Raw genomic sequence first — 18,894 nt, forward strand, 5'->3', positions numbered from 1 at the left:
GCCCCTGAGCAGTATTTAAAGGGCCCGCAATGTTAAAAAATAAAAATGATGCTGGCAGTGGCGGGCCCCTTCTCAGGCTTGGTCAGTGCCTGAGTGCCTGACCGCCCCCGGGAGCATGAACTGGTCTGCTAATTCTTTACTGAAGCTGCTGCAGTGGGGGGCCGGACCTCCCTGGGAGCTCGGGCCCCTTACTGGAGTACTGGCTGTACCCCCCCCCCGACGGCGGCCCTGGAGGCTACTAGCAGCGTGAACACAACATTTATTAGATGGACGTCCAATGGAAATAAAGACAAGTACAACCATGTAGGGGGTAAAAGAAAGAGTTTATTTATAGGGATGGGGGACAGTGATGAACAAATTTGCTTTATACTAATATATATGTGTATGTGTAAGTCTGTGGTCTGTTGTACTGAACCGTGTTGATCCAGAGGAAGGCGAAAACCCCCTGTGAGGAATGAGCCAATTGTCCTTATTACCAGGGGGGAAAATTCCTTCCCGACCCCAAATATGGCGGTCAGAATAAATCCCCGGATCAAAGGCCGATACCTAATCTATGTGTGTGGTAGTGTTAGTTTTAAATTATTTTTTATTATAATTGTGTACTAGTCTAAAGTATATGTTTAAGGAATATATATATTTTTAATATATATCTTTTGTTTGTAAAAGGGAATTTTTATGTTAAAAAAAAATAAATAAAAAAAAAAAAAAAATATATATATATATATATATACACACACACATACACTAAATATTATATCTATTTACGGTTATGTTGATCCAGGAGAAGGCGAAAACCCCCTGTAAGGAATGAGCCAATTGTCCTTATTTTCAGGGGGGGAAATTCCTTCCCGACCCCAAATATGGCGGTCAGAATAAATCCCTGGATCAAAGGCTGGTAACAAACCTGAGTGATAGGTAGGGGGGTAAATTAATTTAAATTATTATTTTATTTAATTATTCATGTGTGCTAGTCTAATTTTTATGGTTGGGACAAATACAATTTTAAGATAATATAATATATATATATATATATATATATATATATATATATATATATATATATTATTTTTTTATTATTATTATTATTATTTTTTATTATTATTTTTTTAGAATTTGTTGTGTTACTAATAGGGTAATTCATTATATTAATTTGCTAAACCTATTTACGGCTATGTTGATCCAGGGGAAGGCGAAAACCCCCTGTAAGGAATGAGCCAATTGTCCTCAAATCAGGGGAAAAAATTCCTTCCCGACCCCAAATATGGCGGTCAGAATAAATCCCTGGATCGAGCCGATATATGTCCCCTATCTGTGGTATGTGTCTATGTGTGTGCACCTATCCCTATCGTGTAGTGTGTGTGGTGTGTGTGGGTTGTGGTGAGTGTGGTACTTACCCGGCCTGTGCTTGGGTGAGTTCAGGGATAATAGACATCACTCAGCATCCCAGGACCACAACATGCGACTATTGTTCCTGAACTCACCAGATGGAATCTAAGCACAGGCCGCTCCTGGGGCATAGAGGATCTTCGGGCTGCAGTGATGTTGGATACCAGCCCGGGATTGAAGGATGCCAAGTCAATGTTGAGGCGGGAGATGATGTTCTAGGGCAGCCAAGGTAACAGCAGCAGAGACATGAGGCATGGGGTCAAGAGACCGGAGGGTCTGGGCAGTAGCTGCGGGGTCCTCAGAGTCCAGATCTTCTCATCCACCTATGGAGAAGTGAAGAACATGTGAGGAGGATCTTACCGCACAACAATTTAACTCCACCGGGGTTAACAAAACCTCTTTTAATCCATGTGTTCATTATAAAACATAACTTTTATTAAATTTAACTAATATTATGAACCGGTGAAAAAACACGCACTTGAAAACACAACCCTATTTGCGACTGTAACTGCATAGTCCACATGTGTTGCACTGGGAACCACAGTTAGGAACCTGAGGAATAGGTAACAGGTAAGTATTTTGCACGCTAAATTTGTTGTAACCAGTGGAGAGAGAAATATAACACTACTTTTGTGCCACTCTCAAAAGGAGGATGTATATCCAGGGTTGATAACCCCAAATATACATCCTCCTTTTGAGAGTGGCACAATAGTAGTGGTATATTTCTTTCTCCACTGGTTACTACAAATTTAGGGTAAAATACTTAGCTATTACCTATTCCTCAGATTCCTAAATGTGGTTCCCAGTGCAACACGTGTGGACTATGCAGTTACAGACGCAAATAGGGTTGTGTTTTTAAGTGTGTGTGTTTTCTCACCGGTTCATAATATTAGTTACATTTAATAAAAGTTATGTTTTATAGTGAACACATGGATTAAAATAGGTTTTGTTAACCCGGTGGGGTTAAATTGTTGTGTGGTTTTGGCACCTCTACATGTGTTCTTAAAGGGGTATTCCGGGCAATAACATCTTATCCCCTATCCAAAGGATAGGGGATAAGATGTCTGATTGCGGGGGGGGGGGGGGGGGGGCCGCGATCTCCCTGCAGCAGCCCACATTCTATGCGTAGCTGCGTCTGCAGTTTTGGAAACCGCTTCCAAGACGGGGACGTGACGTCACGCCACGCCCCCTCCATTCATGTCTATGGGAGGGGGCGTTGTGGTCCTTACGTCCCCTCCCATAGAAATGAATGGAGGGGGTGTGGTGTCACGTTCCGGTCTCGGAAGCTACGTATAGAATGCGGCTCAGCTACGTATAAAATGCGGGCTGCTGCAGGAAGATCGTGGGGGGTCCCAGCGGCAAGCCCACCCACGATCAGACATCTTATCCCCTATCCTTTCGATAGGGGATAAGATGTTTTTGCCTGGAATACCCCTTTAAGGCCTGTTTATAGTAGGAGGATCTTACCGGGCCCAGCTTGGTGACGTATAATTGAATCCGGTCTCATGATGGGGGGTCTCTGTGTCCTCTGGCCACTGCAGATGGTGATTTCGCAGAACTGTCTTATACGGCTTCCATGGTGGCTCTGCTCTCTTCTCCTCCAGCTCCTCCCAGCCAATGGTGGAAAAGAATGGATGCGTCCGGATGTTTCTTCGCACCCCCAGGCGCTTGTCCGGATTCTTGCGTAGCAGTTGAGTGATGAGATGTTCAATAGCAGCATCCAGCCCGGGTGGAAATTTCGGCTCCTTTCTGGTGATGGCTCTGAAAACCTTCTGCTTGCTGTGGCCAATGTAAAATGGGAAGCGTCCTGTTGCCATCCTGCACAACACAATCCCGAGGCTCCACCAGTCAACTGCTGTACAATACTCCTTCCCGAGAAGCACCTCCGGGGCCATGTAGTAGAATGTTCCTGTCACTCCATCGATCCTACTGGAGGCGGTGACTCCATCTTGTGCCAGGCCCAGGTCAATGATGCGGATGTGGCCTTCTGCATCCAACATGATGTTCTCCGGCTTGAGGTCTCTGTGGACGATGTTCTGTCCATGGAGGAACTGGAGCCCACATACCATCTCTGCTGCGTAGAACCTTATGTTGTCGATGTCCAGATAGCCGCACACCCTGATCAAATCCTCCAGACTGCCGCCAGACAGATATTCTGTGATGAAGTAGGCACGCTCCAAAGACTGATGTGCGGCGTATAGGTGGCATAGAAACGGACAGTCTCGGGCCGCCAGGAGTATCCGCAGCTCTCTCTTGATGGTATCCTTGTTGTCCTCTTTTTTGTTGACGATTTTTATGGCCATGTTGGTGTCTTGACCAGGGACTGATGCCAGGACCACCTAAAGGAAAACAAACAGAAGAGGTTCATTAGAAGACATCAAAAAGTTGATATTGATCAGTGTCTCTCAAGCGCGGTCCTCAAGAGCCCCCAACAGGTCAAGTTTTCAGGATTTCCTTAGTCTTTCACAGGTGATATAATTATGATCAGTAAATAAGACATCACCATAGTCATATCACCTGTGAAAGACTAAAGAAATCATGAATACATGACCTGTTGGGGGGGTCTTGAGAACCGTGCTTGAGAAAAACTGATATAGATGGAAGGGTGGGGGGGACTAAGTGTTGGGTCTGCTGTATAGCACCCAGAGACCATCAGCTTAGGACAACTAAGCTACCGTCTTTATATGTTTGCTATTGGATGCTCTATGGAGATTAAATAAAGTGATATTCCACATATTGCTCGCCAATAAGATACCTGGCAGGTTTGGTGGCGGAACCCTGGCGGAATCCTCTTCGCAAGATGGCGCCGGTCAGTGTGATGACATCAAGGGGCATTCAGTGCGTAATGGTGATGCCGATGTGATGAAATCAAAAGCAATTCAGCTAATAGTGGAGATGTGGTATCAAACCTGCCATTCAGGCGTACAGAAGCAGTAGATACGAAAGTTGCAAAGATATTACACGCACGTTCAGACAGCACTTGGAATCATTTATGCGTTTGCGCAATAATTGGCTGGGGCACAATAAGTACAAAAGTGGTATGTATTGGTGCACATGTTCAGGCTTCCTTACATAGGCAAAATAAATAAAAATAAGGATATGTAATATATAAAGGAAATAGGTTGGAGTTTGCCAATTACACGTACATCCCAATTGATATGAACATTCACCAATTTAATTGGCAGAAAAAGACCCGTGCGCATGCGTAAAGGGGGAAGCGACCAAATGAATATCAGGTATATTCCCTCTGCACCTGTCTATAATGCAGATATATAACAGTAGATTTTATATTTATTACATAAGATAAACAATCTATGAATTGAGGCTTGGAAAATGGAACAGAGGCGACAGCCTACCTTCTCGGGAGGTAGTGGAACAGGGGTTCCTGGAGTCGGCGGCAGCACCAGTCAATCAGTGGGGACTGTTGGTGGGAAAATCAGCTACTCGACGGTGTGGCAGTTTTTCATCAAGCATCCGGAGGAGGTTAACATGGCCATATGCAAGATGTGTCGGCAGAAGGTGAAGCAAGGCCAGGGTCCCAATGTTGGCACCACGGCCCTGCGTACACACATGCTGTGTCACCAAAAAAGCGGCCATGGAGAACGGTGGCTCCGATGTGGTGGTCCAGCCTGCTGCATCATCCAGTGGCACGCCGCTCCTTGTTTCAGCCAGCCAAGGCTCCACCACCTCAGCCAAAGGGAGCTGTGTGTCATACCTATCTTATGTCGCTCCAGATGCTCCTGCTCTTCCTACTTCAAGACAGTCATTCCGCCAGCAATCCATTGGCGAAGCCATGTCCAAGAGACAACATTATGCTCCCACTCCAATCCAATGGCGCAGAAGCTGAATGTGCTCCTGTTCAAGTTGCTGGTGCTGCAGTCCCTCCCTTTTCAAGTGGTGGACTCGGCACCTTTCAAAAAACTGATGGCTTGTGCTGAGCCGAGGTGAAGAGTCCCAAGCAGTCATTTCTTTGCGAAGAAGGCAGTACCAGTCCTGCACAATTTTGTGGAAGAGAAGGTGGGTCACAACAGCAACTTGGACAGGGCACACCACTTCCATCTCCACACTCTCAGGCTATTGCTGTGACAGTGATTCTAATAGTGACGTCTCTAATCTGCATGTCATACTGAATAACAGTATTATTTCACTAACCCAGCACACACCCTATGCGTGTTACTGTAAGGCAAAGTGTTCTACACCCCTTTTGAGGCTCTCTGTAGGCCAGAAATAGCCATTTTTTATACAGATTCGCTGCAAGTAAATTCGGCAAATCAACCGAATCAAATTTTTCAAAAATTCACTCAATATATGAATATTCCTGTGCAGAATAGTCCACTTTGTGGTACTGCAGTTTTCTTCAATGGACAAAGATTACCAGATTAGTGTTACAGTCCCTGTGAAATAGGGAAAGTAGAAAAGGCAAAAGAAGGGGATCCCATCAATATAAACAATGGTCCAAAAAATGTATGAAATTATTACCATGGAATTCTTGGGTCCAACATGATAAATAGTCTCAAAAATGGGCAGAAATCCCTACAGAAATGATGGATCCAGAAAGAAAAATAGTATCCTCATTGAGAAAGAGGATGAGAATGCGTCATCCAGAAGCACCAATGGGGGATGTATCCCTACAAATACAGCGGGTCAAGTTCTCCAAGTAAAGATACTTGTGCCAGGATCAGGACATATGGATCCATATGAAGACAGAATTCCAACATCTGTTCACAGATGATCCAAAAGGAGGAGAGCCGGACATGGTCAGTCACAGGACAACATCCCGGAGGTATAACAAGTAATTTGTTCTGAATCAGAAGAATTCACTTACATTTTTGGGGAACAAATCTTATTAGTAGTTAAAGGGACATTTTGTTCAGAACGCTCAGAGCCGGAGCCCGTGATCGTGACGTCACTGCCATGTCCCCTTGTGATGTCACGTTATGGCCCCTCAATTCATGTCTATGGGAGGGGGCGTGTCAGTCGACAATCCCCCCTCCCATAGACATGAATGGAGGGGGCATAGCGTGACGTCAAGACCACTGCTGCGAGAAGATTGCAGGGAGCCTCAGCAGCGGGACTCCCGCGATCAGACATCTTATCCCCTATCCTTTGGATAGGAGATAAGACGTCTAGTAGCGGAGTACCCCTTTAATGCACAAATAGAGGGAATTCCAGGGGGTTCACTTACTTTATCTCCCAACTCTATTAATAATTTGAAAAATGAATAGACATGTCTTTGAGTTGGTTGGGATCAGTGTGGTTCTCATCTCCTGATCCAAGTAGGTTTCTGTAAGATTGTAATGAAGCTATAGAGGTCCATGTATGGATACCTAAAAGAGTAAAAGAGCAGCATTGAAGGGAACAAAATTCAATGAGAATACTTCATCTGGATGCACCTTGATGTATCACATGTGGGCCATGTAAGTAAGTGGTGTGGACATCGGTCATATAAAGTAAGTGGTGTGGGGATGGGCCATATAAAGTAAGTGGTGTGGGGATAGGTCATATAAAGTAAGTGGTGTGGGGCAGGGCCGGAATAACATAGGGACTGATGGAGCTGCAGCTCCAGGCCCCTATAGTAAAATAGGCCCAGCTGGCCGCCAAAAAGGCCACTGAGGAGCGGTCCCCCTGCCACTACACTATGCTACATGCTGCAGCAACAGGCCGGGACCTCAGGCACGGCTTGGGCCCACCGCTGCCAGCACTATCACCAGCAAAGGCGCGGGCTCTTTAAAAATAATTTCCGGGTTGCATGGAAAGGACAGGGGCTTATGGGAGTAGACGAGCACCGCGCGTCTGCACCAAGCCTCTGACGCGTCACAGCCTCTGACCCCTGCAATGCGTGACATGAGCAGCAGCCTTCCCTTATCCTCACACTGCAGCACCGCGAATCTCTAGGAAGGTATGGAGATCGAGGTTCGGATGCTGGGGTGATGTAATATTGATGAGCAGGAGAATGAGGACCGGGACCCAGGGGGAGGGGGGTTTGCAATGATGATGAGGTGGAGGGGTGTGCTGGGGGGGACGGTTGCAATGATGAGGAGACTGAGGATGGGGTGTTGGGGGGGATGCAATGATAATGAGGAGGAGGAGGGGAAGCTAGGGGGCGTGCAATGATGAGGAGACTGAGGATGGGGTGGGGGGGAATGCGATGATGAGGAGGAGGGGATGCTGGCGGGGTGCAATGATGATGAGGAGGAGGAGGGTGGAACGATAAGGAGACTGAGGATGGGGTGTTGGGGTGTTGCAATGATGAGGAGACTGAGGATGGGGTGTTGGGGGGGTTGCAATGATGAGGAAACTGAGGATGGGGTGTTGGGGGGGTTGCAATGATGAGGAGACTGAGGATGGGGTGTTTGGGGGATGCAATGATAATGAGGAGGAGGAGGGGAAGCTGGGGGGAGTGCAATGATGAGGAAACTGAGGATGGGGTGGGGGGAATGCGATGATGAGGAGGAGGGGATGCTGGTGGGGTGCAATGATGATGAGGAGGAGGAGGGTGGAATGATGAGGAGACTGAGGATGGGGTGTGGGGGGGAGCAATGATGAGGAGGAGGAGGGTGGAATGATGAGAAGACTGAGGATGGGGTGTGGGGGGTGCAATGATGATGATGAGGAGGAGGGTGGAATGATGAGGAGACTGAGGATGGGGTGTGGGGGGTGTGCAATGATGATGATGAGGAGTCTGAGGATGAGGTGCGGGGGGAGGGTTGCAATGATGAGACTGAGGATGGGGGGGAATAATATGGAGTGCGGGGGTGAAGAGCCAAGGATGGGTGGGGTGTATGGGGTGATGAGAATAGCGAGGATGTGGCAGAGAGGGCATTGGGGTGATTAGCTAACCAAGCATGGGGTGGGGGGGGGTTGATGAAGGGTTTGCGGTGTATGGAAGTTTTATATTCGGGGGGTAAAGTGTGGGGCAGTATTATTTTCAGAGGGTACAGTGTGCGGCAGTATTAGATTCAGAGGGTACAGTGTGTGGCAGTATTATATTCACAGGGTACAGTGTGCGTCAGTATTATATTCAGGAGGTACAGTGTGTGGCAGTATTATATTCAGAGGGTACAGTGTGTGGCAGTATTATATTCAGTGGGTACAGTGTGCGGCAGTATTATATTCAGAGGGGAAAGTGTGTGGCTGTATTATATGCAGGGGGTACAGTGTGTGGCAGCATTATTTTCAGAGGGTACAATGTGTGGCAGTATTATATTCAGACATACAGTGTGTGGCAGTATTAAATTCAGGGGGTACAGTATGCGGCAGCATTATATTCAGGGGGTACAGTGTGTGGCAGTATTATATTCAGGGGTACAGTGTGTGGCATTAATATATTTAGATGGTACATTGTGTGGCAGTATTCTATTCAGGAGGTACAGTATTATATTCGGGGGGTAAAGTGTGGGGCAGTATTATTTTCAGAGGGTACAGTGTGCGGCAGTTTTATATTCAGGAGGTACAGTGTGTGGCAGTATTATATTCACAGGGTACAGTGTGTGGCAGTATTATATTCAGAGGGTACAGTGTGTGGCAGTATTATATTCAGAGGGTACAGTGTGTGGCTGTATTATATGCAGGGGGTACAGTGTGTGGCAGCATTATTTTCAGAGGGTACAATGTGTGGCAGTATAATGTTCAGATGTACAGTGTGTGGCATTAATATATTTAGAGGGTACAGTGTGTGGCAGTATTATATTCAGGGGTACAGTGTGTGCCAGTATTATATTCAGGGGTACAGTGTGTGGCATTAATATATTTAGAGGGTACAGTGTGTGGCTGTATTCTATTCAGGAGGTACAGTGTATGGCAGTATTATATTAAGGGGGTACAGTATGTGGCAATAATATATTTAGAGGGTACAGTGCATGGCAGTATTATATTCATGGGGTACAGTGTATGGCAGTGTTATATTCAGCGGGTACAGTGTGTGGCAGTATTATATTCAGGGGTACAGTGTGTGGCATTAATATATTTAGAGGGTACAGTGTGTGGCAGTATTCTATTCAGGAGGTACAGTGTATGGCAGTATTATATTAAGGGGGCTACAGTATGTAGCAATAATATATTTAGAGGGTACAGTGCATGGCAGTAATATATTCAGGGGGTACAGTGTATGGCAGTATTATATTCTGGGGGTAGAGTGTGTGGCAATAATATATTTGGAGGGTACAGTGTGTGGAAATAATATATTTAGAGGGTACAGTTTGTGGCAGTATTATATTAAGGGGTACAGGTTGAAACAGTATTATATTCAGGGGGCAAAGTGTGTTGCAATAAAGTATTTTGAGGGTACAGTGTATGGCAGTATTATATTCAGGGAGCACAGTGTGTTGCAATAATATATTTAGAGGGTACAGTGGTAGGCAGTATTATATTCAGGGGGTACAGTGTGGGGCAATAATATATTTAGAGGGTACAGTGGTAGGCAGTATTATATTCAGGGGTACAGTGTGTGGCAATAATATATTTAGAGAGTACAGTGTGTGGCAGTATTATATTCAGGGGGCACAGTGTGTTGCAATAATATATTTAGAGGGTACAGTGTGTGGCAGTATTATATTCAGGGGTACAGGTTGTAACAGTATTATATTCAGGGGGTACAGTGTGTTGCATTAATATATTTAGAGGGTACAGTGGTAGGCAGTATTATATTCAGGGGGTACAGTGTGTTGCAGTAATATATTTAGAGGGTACAGTGGTAGGCAGTATTATATTCAGAGGGTACAGTGTGTGGCAGTATTATATTCAGAGGGTACAGTGTGTGGCATTAATAAATTTAGAGGGTACATTGTGTGGCAGTATTCTATTCAGGAGGTACAGTATTTGGCAGTATTATATTAAGGGGGCTACAGTATGTGGCAACAATATATTTAGAGGGTACAGTGCATGGCAGTAATATATTCAGGGGGTACAGTGTATGGCAGTATTATATTCTGGGGGTAGAGTGTGTGGCAATAATATATTTAGAGGGTACAGTTTGTGGCAGTATTATATTCAGAGGGTACAGTGTGTGGCAGTATTATATTCAGGGGGTACAGTGGGTTGCAATAATATATTTAGAGGGTACAGTGGTAGGAATTATTATATTCAGGGGTACAGTGTGTTGCAATAATATATTTAGATGGTACAGTGGTAGGCAGTATTATATTCAGGGGGTACAGTGTGTGGCAGTATTATATTCAGGGGGTACAGTGTGTTCCAATAATATATTTAGAGGGTACAGTTTGTGGCAATATTATATTCAGGGGTACAGGTTGTAACAGTATTATATTCAGGGGGCACAGTGTGTTGCAATAATATATTTTGAGGGTACAGTGTATAGCAGTATTATATTCAGGGGCCACAGTGTGTTGCAATAATATATTCAGAGGGTACAGTGGTAGGCAGTATTATATTCAGGGGGTACAGTGTGTTGCACTAATATATTCAGAGGGTACAGTGTATGGCAGTATTATATTCAGGGGGTACAGTGTGTTACAATAATATATTTAGAGGGTGCAGTGGTAGGCAGTATTATATTCAGGGGGTACAGTGTGTTGCAATAATATATTTAGAGGGTACAGTGGTAGGCAGTATTATATTCAGGGGGTACAGTGTGTGGCAATAATATATTTAGAGGGTACAGTGTGTGGCAGTATTATATTCAGGGGTACAGGTTGTAACAGTATTATATTCAGGGGGCACAGTGTGTTGCAATAATATATTTAGAGGGTACAGTGGTAGGCAGTATTATATTCAGGGGGTACAGTGTGTGACAGTATTATATTCAGGGGGTACAGTGTGTTGCAATAATATATTTAGAGGGTACAGTGGTAGGCATTATTATATTCAGGGGTACAGTGTGTTGCAATAATATATTTAGAGGGTGCAGTGGTAGACAGTATTATGTTCAGGGGGTACAGTGTGTGGCAGTATTATATTCAGGGGGTACAGTGTGTTCCAATAATATATTTAGAGGGTACAGTGGTAAGCAGTATTATATTCAGTGGGTACAGTGTGTGGCAATAATATCTTTAGAGGGTACAGTGCGTGGCAGTTTTATATTCAGGTTGCACGGTATTTGGCAGAATTATAATGTGTTATAATGAATATTGGGGGAGATTTATCAAAACCTGTGTAGAGGAAAAGTCGTGCAGTTGCCCATAGCAACCAATCAAATCACTTCTTTCATTTTTCACAGGCCTCTTTAAAAATGAAAGAAGCAGGCTGATTGGTTGCCATGGGCAACTGCACCACTCTTCCTCTGCACAGGTTTTGATAAATCTCCCCCATTGTCTTTATACAGAGATCTGCTGACAATGTGAGGAGCCAATGATGTCCGGGCGTCAGACTCTGCAGAGAAGATGGAGCTGGAGGAATTCCTGGCGTCTGGACCAGATAAAGAAGGAAAGGAAAGACAACAGAGAAGACATCACTCAGGTCACTGATATCATTATGTATTCTCCTGACTGTCCCATCAGCTGAAGTCACTTGTAAGTTCCACAGTGATGATGGGTGACACTGTGCCCCATTCTGTGGCTCTCCAGCTGTTTCAAAACAGCAACTTCCTTAATTCCTGAGTCTCTTCAGACATGATGGGAGTTACAGCTTAGCAACAGCTGGAGAGCCACTTGAACCGAGGGGATTGGTTGGGGTCCCAGCAGTCTTACGTCCACCATAAAAATGGGCTGCTTATTTTAAAATGCCCGGGCGTATTTTTGGTCCCAGTCCTATTTTTGGGCCATATAAAGTAAGTGGTGTGGGGATAGGTCATATAAAGTAAGTGGTGTGGGGATAGGTCATGTAAAGTAAGGGGTGTGGGGAGGGGCCATATAAAGTAAGTGGTGTGGGGAGGGGCCATATAAAGTAAGTGGTGTGGGGATGGGCCATGTAAAGTAAGTGGTGTGGGGAGGGGCCATATAAAATAAGTGGTGTGGGGAGGGGCCATACAAAGTAAATGGTGTTGGGATCCTACAGGTTTTCCTCAGTCTACCCCCAGGAATATCCAGGCCAGTTAGCTCAATTTCATTGGACTACAAAAGGGTTCAACCAGGGGCAGGGAAAACAAAGGCAAAATATATGTAATAAGTACCATCTGACCTCCAAGTAATGCAGAAAAGAAAGAAAATGTGCAAAAAAAAGCAAATACAACAGAGCATATAGTGATATATGGCAAAAATAGAAAATAATGAATAGAGAACCGTAATCCCATAGGGCAGGGGTCGGCAACCCGGTGTGAGGTGAAAAAGGGAGGGGCAAGTTTTCCGAAGCTACAGTGGAGAGGATCGAGGGCAGAGCCATGGGTTTGATTTTTTCACCGCAAGGCTGCAGATAATGAAGCCACGCCCCCTCACAGAGGATTGAGAGCGCGAGAGTGCAGCTCTGCATAATACAAGGAGACAGTGGGAGAGCGGGGACGGACACAGCTCCTCCCTCCCCCTTCTCTGTACACACAGGACCTCATTTTTCACAGGGAGGTTTCATGTTTTCACAGGGGAAAAGCTCCTCCCCTCCCCCAGCTCTGTACACACAGGACCTAAGTTTTCATGGGGAGGTTTCATGTTTGCACAGGGGAAACACAGAGCTGGTGAGGGGAGAGGAGACATACTGCACTGCAGGGGCTGGGGAAGATTTCTATGTGTGAGGAGACATATTACACAGGCTGGGGATGTAAAGACTGCAGGGGAATAAATATCATACTGGGAATGATGGGGGGACAGGGACTGCTGAATAACACATGCTGGGAGTTGTAGTCCCTCTTATGTGTGTGTATGCCAGTGTTTCCCAACCAGGGAATGCTGGTGGTAGTAGTAGTTTTGCAACATCTGGAGGCACCCTGGTTGGGAAACACTGGTGTATGAACTGCAACTCCCTGGAGATTACTGATATAATAGAGGTGTTGGTGAACTACAACTCCCAGGAGACTACTAAGATACAATAGAGGTGTTGGTGAACTACAACTCCCAGGAGACTACTGAGATACAATAGAGGTGTTGGTGAACTACAACTCCCAGGAGACTACTGAGATACAATAGAGGTGTTGGTGAACTACAACTCCCAGGAGACTACTGAGATACAATAGAGGTGTTGGTGAACTACAACTCCCAGGAGACTACTAAGATACAATAGAGATGTTGGTGAACTACAACTTCCAGGAGACTACTCAGATACAATAGAGGTGTTGGTGAACTACAACTCCCAGGAGGCTATTGAGATACAATAGAGGTGTTGGTGAACTACAACTCCCAGGAGACTACTGAGATACAATAGAGGTGTTGGTGAACTACAACTCCCAGGAGACTACTGAGATACAATAGAGGTGTTGGTGAACTACAACTCCCAGAAGGCTACTGAGATACAATAGAGGTGTTGGTGAGCTACAACTCCCAGGAGACTACTAAGATACAATAGAGGTGTTGGTGAACTACAACTCCCAGGAGACTACTGAGATACAATAGAGGTGTTGGTGAACTATAACTCCCAGGAGACTACTAAGATACAATAGAGGTGTTGGTGAACTACAACTCCCAGTAGACTACAGAGGCAGCATGCTGGTGTTATACCACAGACTGAAGACTCCTGAATAACACATGCTGGGAGTTGTAGTCCCTTTTGTGTGTGTATGCCAGTGTATCCCAACCAGGGCATCAGAGGGGAGGGGGTTTTTGCGGCTCCCAGTTTTTTTTTTCTTCGGAAACGGGTCCAAGTGGCTCTTTTTGTCTTAAAGGTTGCAGACCCCTGCCATAGGGGAACTCTTTTGTTGCACTTGCACTTTATTATTGGGTTTATATGAGTCCTATAGACATTACATGTGAAGAGATTTTATTATTCATTACAAGCGATATAATATTAGCACATATGCACTTTTATAAATCAACTTTATATTATTGCGTATTCCCGTGCCCATTATAAAGACCTGTGTAGAGGAAGAGCAGTGCAGTTCCCATAGCAACCAGATGGCTTCTTTCATTTTTCAGAGGCCTTTTGAAAGTGGTTGCTATGGGCAACTACACTGCTCTTCCTCTGCACAGGTCTCAATAAATCTCCCCATGTATGTACCATTTACACCCTGCTCCAGAAGTAAAGACCCCATTGTATCTTCTCCTCTTCTCCCTGCGTCTGGTTTTCTACCATCTTGGGCACCCCGACTTCCATCTACCATCTACCAGAACACAGTACATGGACGCGCCCCAAGGGATCCGTTCACACCTAGTCCCAAGTGTAGGCCCTTCAGGGAGTCTTTTATAGGTCTGCATAAAAACTAAAGCCATCAGGAAAATATACATTGTGGGACTACAAGTACCAGCAAAACCACCTAACAACAACACTGCACCCCCCCCCCTCCCCCAATCTCCCCCTACAACACATATCCAGCCTGAAATGGATAATAACAGAAAACAAGATAGAGCTAGAACTTACTTTGCCAAAGTTGCCCCTACCCAGGAGCTGGTGAAGATGGTAGCTGCTGACCGTTAGTCTGGGGTAGGTGCCCAATGTTCCTTGGCTGCTCCCAGGTGTTGGCTCCTCATCCTCTGATCCTCCATCGCCGTCTCCTCTCCTCCTCTTGACTCCATCCTCGCCTTCCTCTTCCCTCTTCCTCTTGCCTTCACTCTTCCTCTTCTCCTCGCCATCTTCTCCATGTCCAGTGGACGCCATCCCAGGTGTTGGCTCCTCATCCTCTGATCCTCCATCGCCGTCTCCTCTCCTCCTCTTGACTCCTTCCTCGCCTTCCTCTTCCCTCTTCCTCTTGCCTCTGCTCTTCCTTTTCTCCTCCTCGCCATCTTCTCCATGTCCAGTGGACGCCATCCCAGGTGTTGGCTCCTCATCCTCCGATCCTCCATTGTCGTCTCCTCTCCTTCTCTTGACTCCATCCTCGCCTTCCTCTTCCCTCTTCCTCTTCTCCTCCTCGCCATCTTCTCCATGTCCAGTGGACACCATCCCAGGTGTTGGCTCCTCATCCTCTGATCCTCCATCGTCATCTCCTCTCCTCCTCTTGACTCCATCTTCACCTTCTTCTTCCTCCTTCCTCTTGTCTTCTCTCTTCCTCTTCACCTCCTCGCCATCTTCTCCATGTCCAGTAGACGCCATCTCCGCAGTTCTCCTTCAGCCTGTAGACCTCGGTCCAGTCACGTCGGTCGCCAGCAGAAAGTAAACAGCAGTTGGCCGTGTGCAGGTGATGTCATCGGCCATGGACCTCAGGTGGCACATGCCAGGCAGTGGCCCTATAAACTTGCTCTACCTTATACAATGTGATGTGAGCATCATAAAAGACATCTAGAGTTTGCCTTAGCTTGGTTGGTACCCTCTGCAGTTTAAGGGACCTTATGATGGACCACAGTGGTCTCCAAACTATGGACCTCTAGATGTTGCAAAATTACAACTCCCAGCAAGGCTTGTTGGGAGTTGTAGTTTTGCAATATCAGGAGGTCCACAGTTAGGAAACAAATAGTGAACTATATGGGTTCAGGCACCTATTATGTTCCTTGGGATACAAGCTCAAGGTGTCAAGGACATTGGGCACCTCCATTGGTAAAGGCTGGAGATGCCCCTAGTGTCCTGGTATAGGTCACATACCCCTGGTCATGGTCTAAAGTGAACAAAGACAATAATAATTCATGGGGTGGGTAGTTGGTGGAACTAGAAGTGGTATATATTGGTACAGTGGTCGTATAGTCGGTATACTGTATATAAATCTCTGTATAGTAATCTATTTATATAAAACTCAACGTGTGTGTGTGTGTGTGTGTATGTATGTATGTTCCACAAAAACTTCCAAACGGCTAAAGATATTAACATGAAACTTGGCACACATGTTACTTATATGTCAACAACAAACATAGGATAGGTGATTTAACCCTTACTTACCCCCATTTGCCAGGGGTGGGGTTTATGTTTAAAGTCCTATACAAGTCTATGGGAAATATATGTTACTGCATAACTTCCAAACGGCTGGAGATATTTTGATAATACTTGGTCACATGTTACTTATATGTCCACTTAAAATATAGGATAGTTAATTTAACCCTTAACTACCCCCATTTGTGAGGGTCAGGGGTTTTGTTTAAAGTCCCAGTCAAATCAATGGGAAATTTATGTTCTCTCATAACTTCTGTAGGGCTGGAGATATTTCAATACCTGGTACACATATTACAGGTCGGAATATGAGGACGGATGGGAGGTCGAGATAGGAGGTCAAGATAGGAGGTCAAGATAGGAGGACGGGATAGGAGGACGAGTTAGGAGTTCGGGATAGGAGGTCTAGATAGAAAGACAGGATAGGAGGTTGAGATAAGAGGTCGGAATAGGAGGTCGGGATAAGAGGTGGAGAAAGGAGGACGGGATAGGGAGTTGAGATAGGAGGATGGGATAGGAGGTCGGGATAGGAGGTCGAGATAGGAGTTCGGGATAGGAGGTCGAGATAGGAGGTCGAGATAGGAGGTCAGGATAGGAGGTCGGGATAGGAGGTCGAGATAGGAGGATGGGATGGGAGGTCGAGATAGGAGGTCAAGATAGGAGGACGGGATAGGAGGACAGGATAGGAGGTCGGGATAGGAGGTCGGGATGGGAGGTTGAGAAAGGAGGTTGGGATAGGAGAACGGGATAGGAGGTTAGGATAGGAGGTTGAGATAGGAGGTCGGGATAGGAGTTCGGGATAGGAGGATGGGATAGGAGGTTGGGATAAGAGTTCGAGATAGGAGGTCGGGATATGAGGACGAGATATGAGGTTGGGATATGATGACGGGATAGGAGGTCAGGATATGAGGACAGGATATGGGCTTGGGATATGACAACAATATATGGGGACAGAATATGAAGTCAAAAGCTTCCTCCTTTGTTTATTTTCCTCCCCAACAAGGATTAGGAAGGAAAAACCGGGCAACACCGGGTATTCAATAGCTAGTACTATATATAGTAGATAAAACACTCACAGTTATCTATGTAAGTTTAATTAGCAATGTGTTCCTATTACAACTATTCCTGTAAATCTGCTGCACACTCAGCACCAGATATAATGTATAGCAGTGGTACCCAACTGGCGGATCGTGGTCCAGATCCAGACTGCGACTGCCAAACATCCAGACCGCTAGCCAGCTCTCCCCTCATTCACTTGTATCGGTGTCATCAAGACACTCTGTTCCCTGCCCGGCGGCCCAGCGCTTCTTTTGTTATACAGGCGGCATGATGATTTAACTGCACAGTTCATAGGGGCATAGTGGCACAGTACATGGGGCATAGGGGCACAGGTCATAGGGGGCATTGTGGTACAGGTCATAGAGGCATAGTTGCATATTTTATGGGGCCATGGTGGCACAGTTCATGGGGAATAGTGGCACAATATATGGGGATATAGTGGCACAGTACATGCGGGCATAGGGGCACAGTTCATAGGGGCATAGTGGCACAGTACATGGGGACATAGTGGTACAGTTCATAGGGGCACAAAGGCACATCTTATGGGGGCATAGTGGCACAGTTTTAGGGGGGGTCATAGTGGCACCAATTATGGGGGAATAGTGGCACAGTACATGGGGCATAGTGGAACAGTACATGGGGCATAGTGGCACAGTACATGGGGGCATAGTGGCACAGTTCATGGGGGCATAGTGGTGCAGTTCATGGGGCATAGTGGTGCAGTTCATAGGGGCATAGTGGCACAGTACATGGGGGCATAGTGGCACAGTTCATGGGGGCATAGTGGCACAGTTCATGGGGCATAGTGGTGCAGTTCATAGGGGCATAGTGGCACAGTACATAGGGGCATAGTGGCACAGTACATGGGGGCATAGTGGCACAGTTCATGGAGGCATAGTGGCACAATGGCATATATTGTGGGGACATAGTTGCACACTAGTGTTGCTCGCGAATATTCGCAATGCAAATTTTATTCGCGAATATTCACGAATATAGCGCTATATATTCGATTCGTAATTCCGAATATTGTATTTATTTTTTTTTTTTCACAGTACACATCACAGTGATCATCCCTCTCTGCTTACAGCTTGTGTGGTGTAAAGAAGGCTCTAGTACTACTGTGTGAGACTGGCGCGCGAAATTTCGCATATGCGAACATTTGCATATGCTAATATTCGCATATGCGAATTTCTGCTTATGCTAATTTTTGCATATGCAAATTTTCGTATATGGTAATTTTCGCATACGCGAATGTTCGCATATGCGAAAATAAGACGAAAATATTACGAATATGCGAAGATTCGCGAATAGATGACGAATATTCGTCCATATATTCGCGAATATTCGCGAATTCGAATATGGCCTATGCCGCTCAACACTATTGCACACTTCATGGGGGCATAGTGGCGTAGTGTATGGGAACATAGTGGCATAGTTTTAGGGGGTAATAGTGGCACAGTTTATGGGGGAATAGTGGCACAGTACATGGGGGAATAGTGGCACAGTACATGGGGGAATAGTGGCACAGTAAATGGGGGCATAGTGGCACAGTACATGGGGGCATAGTTGCACAGTTCATGGGGGCATAGTGGTGCAGTTCATGGGGGCATAGCGGTGCAGTTC

The 18,894-nt window shown here is 45.8% G+C and overlaps 1 protein-coding gene across 1 annotated transcript; it reads right to left on the bottom strand.

Moving 5' to 3' along the window:
• Window positions 1-1,092: 1,092 nt before the first annotated feature.
• On the bottom strand, window positions 1,093-15,563 carry LOC130296696 (protein kinase C delta type-like). The gene is made up of 3 exons (XM_056548520.1): window positions 14,779-15,563; window positions 2,854-3,725; window positions 1,093-1,709 (listed from the first exon to the last, which is right to left on the bottom strand). The coding sequence occupies exons 1-3, from the start codon at window positions 15,445-15,447 to the stop codon at window positions 1,685-1,687; spliced, it is 1,566 nt and encodes a 521-aa protein (XP_056404495.1). The 5' UTR covers window positions 15,448-15,563; the 3' UTR covers window positions 1,093-1,684.
• Window positions 15,564-18,894: the final 3,331 nt, after the last annotated feature.

The sequence above is a fragment of the Hyla sarda genome, chromosome 12 (genome assembly GCF_029499605.1).
Source record: "Hyla sarda isolate aHylSar1 chromosome 12, aHylSar1.hap1, whole genome shotgun sequence".
Classification (NCBI taxonomy): Eukaryota; Metazoa; Chordata; class Amphibia; order Anura; family Hylidae; genus Hyla; species Hyla sarda.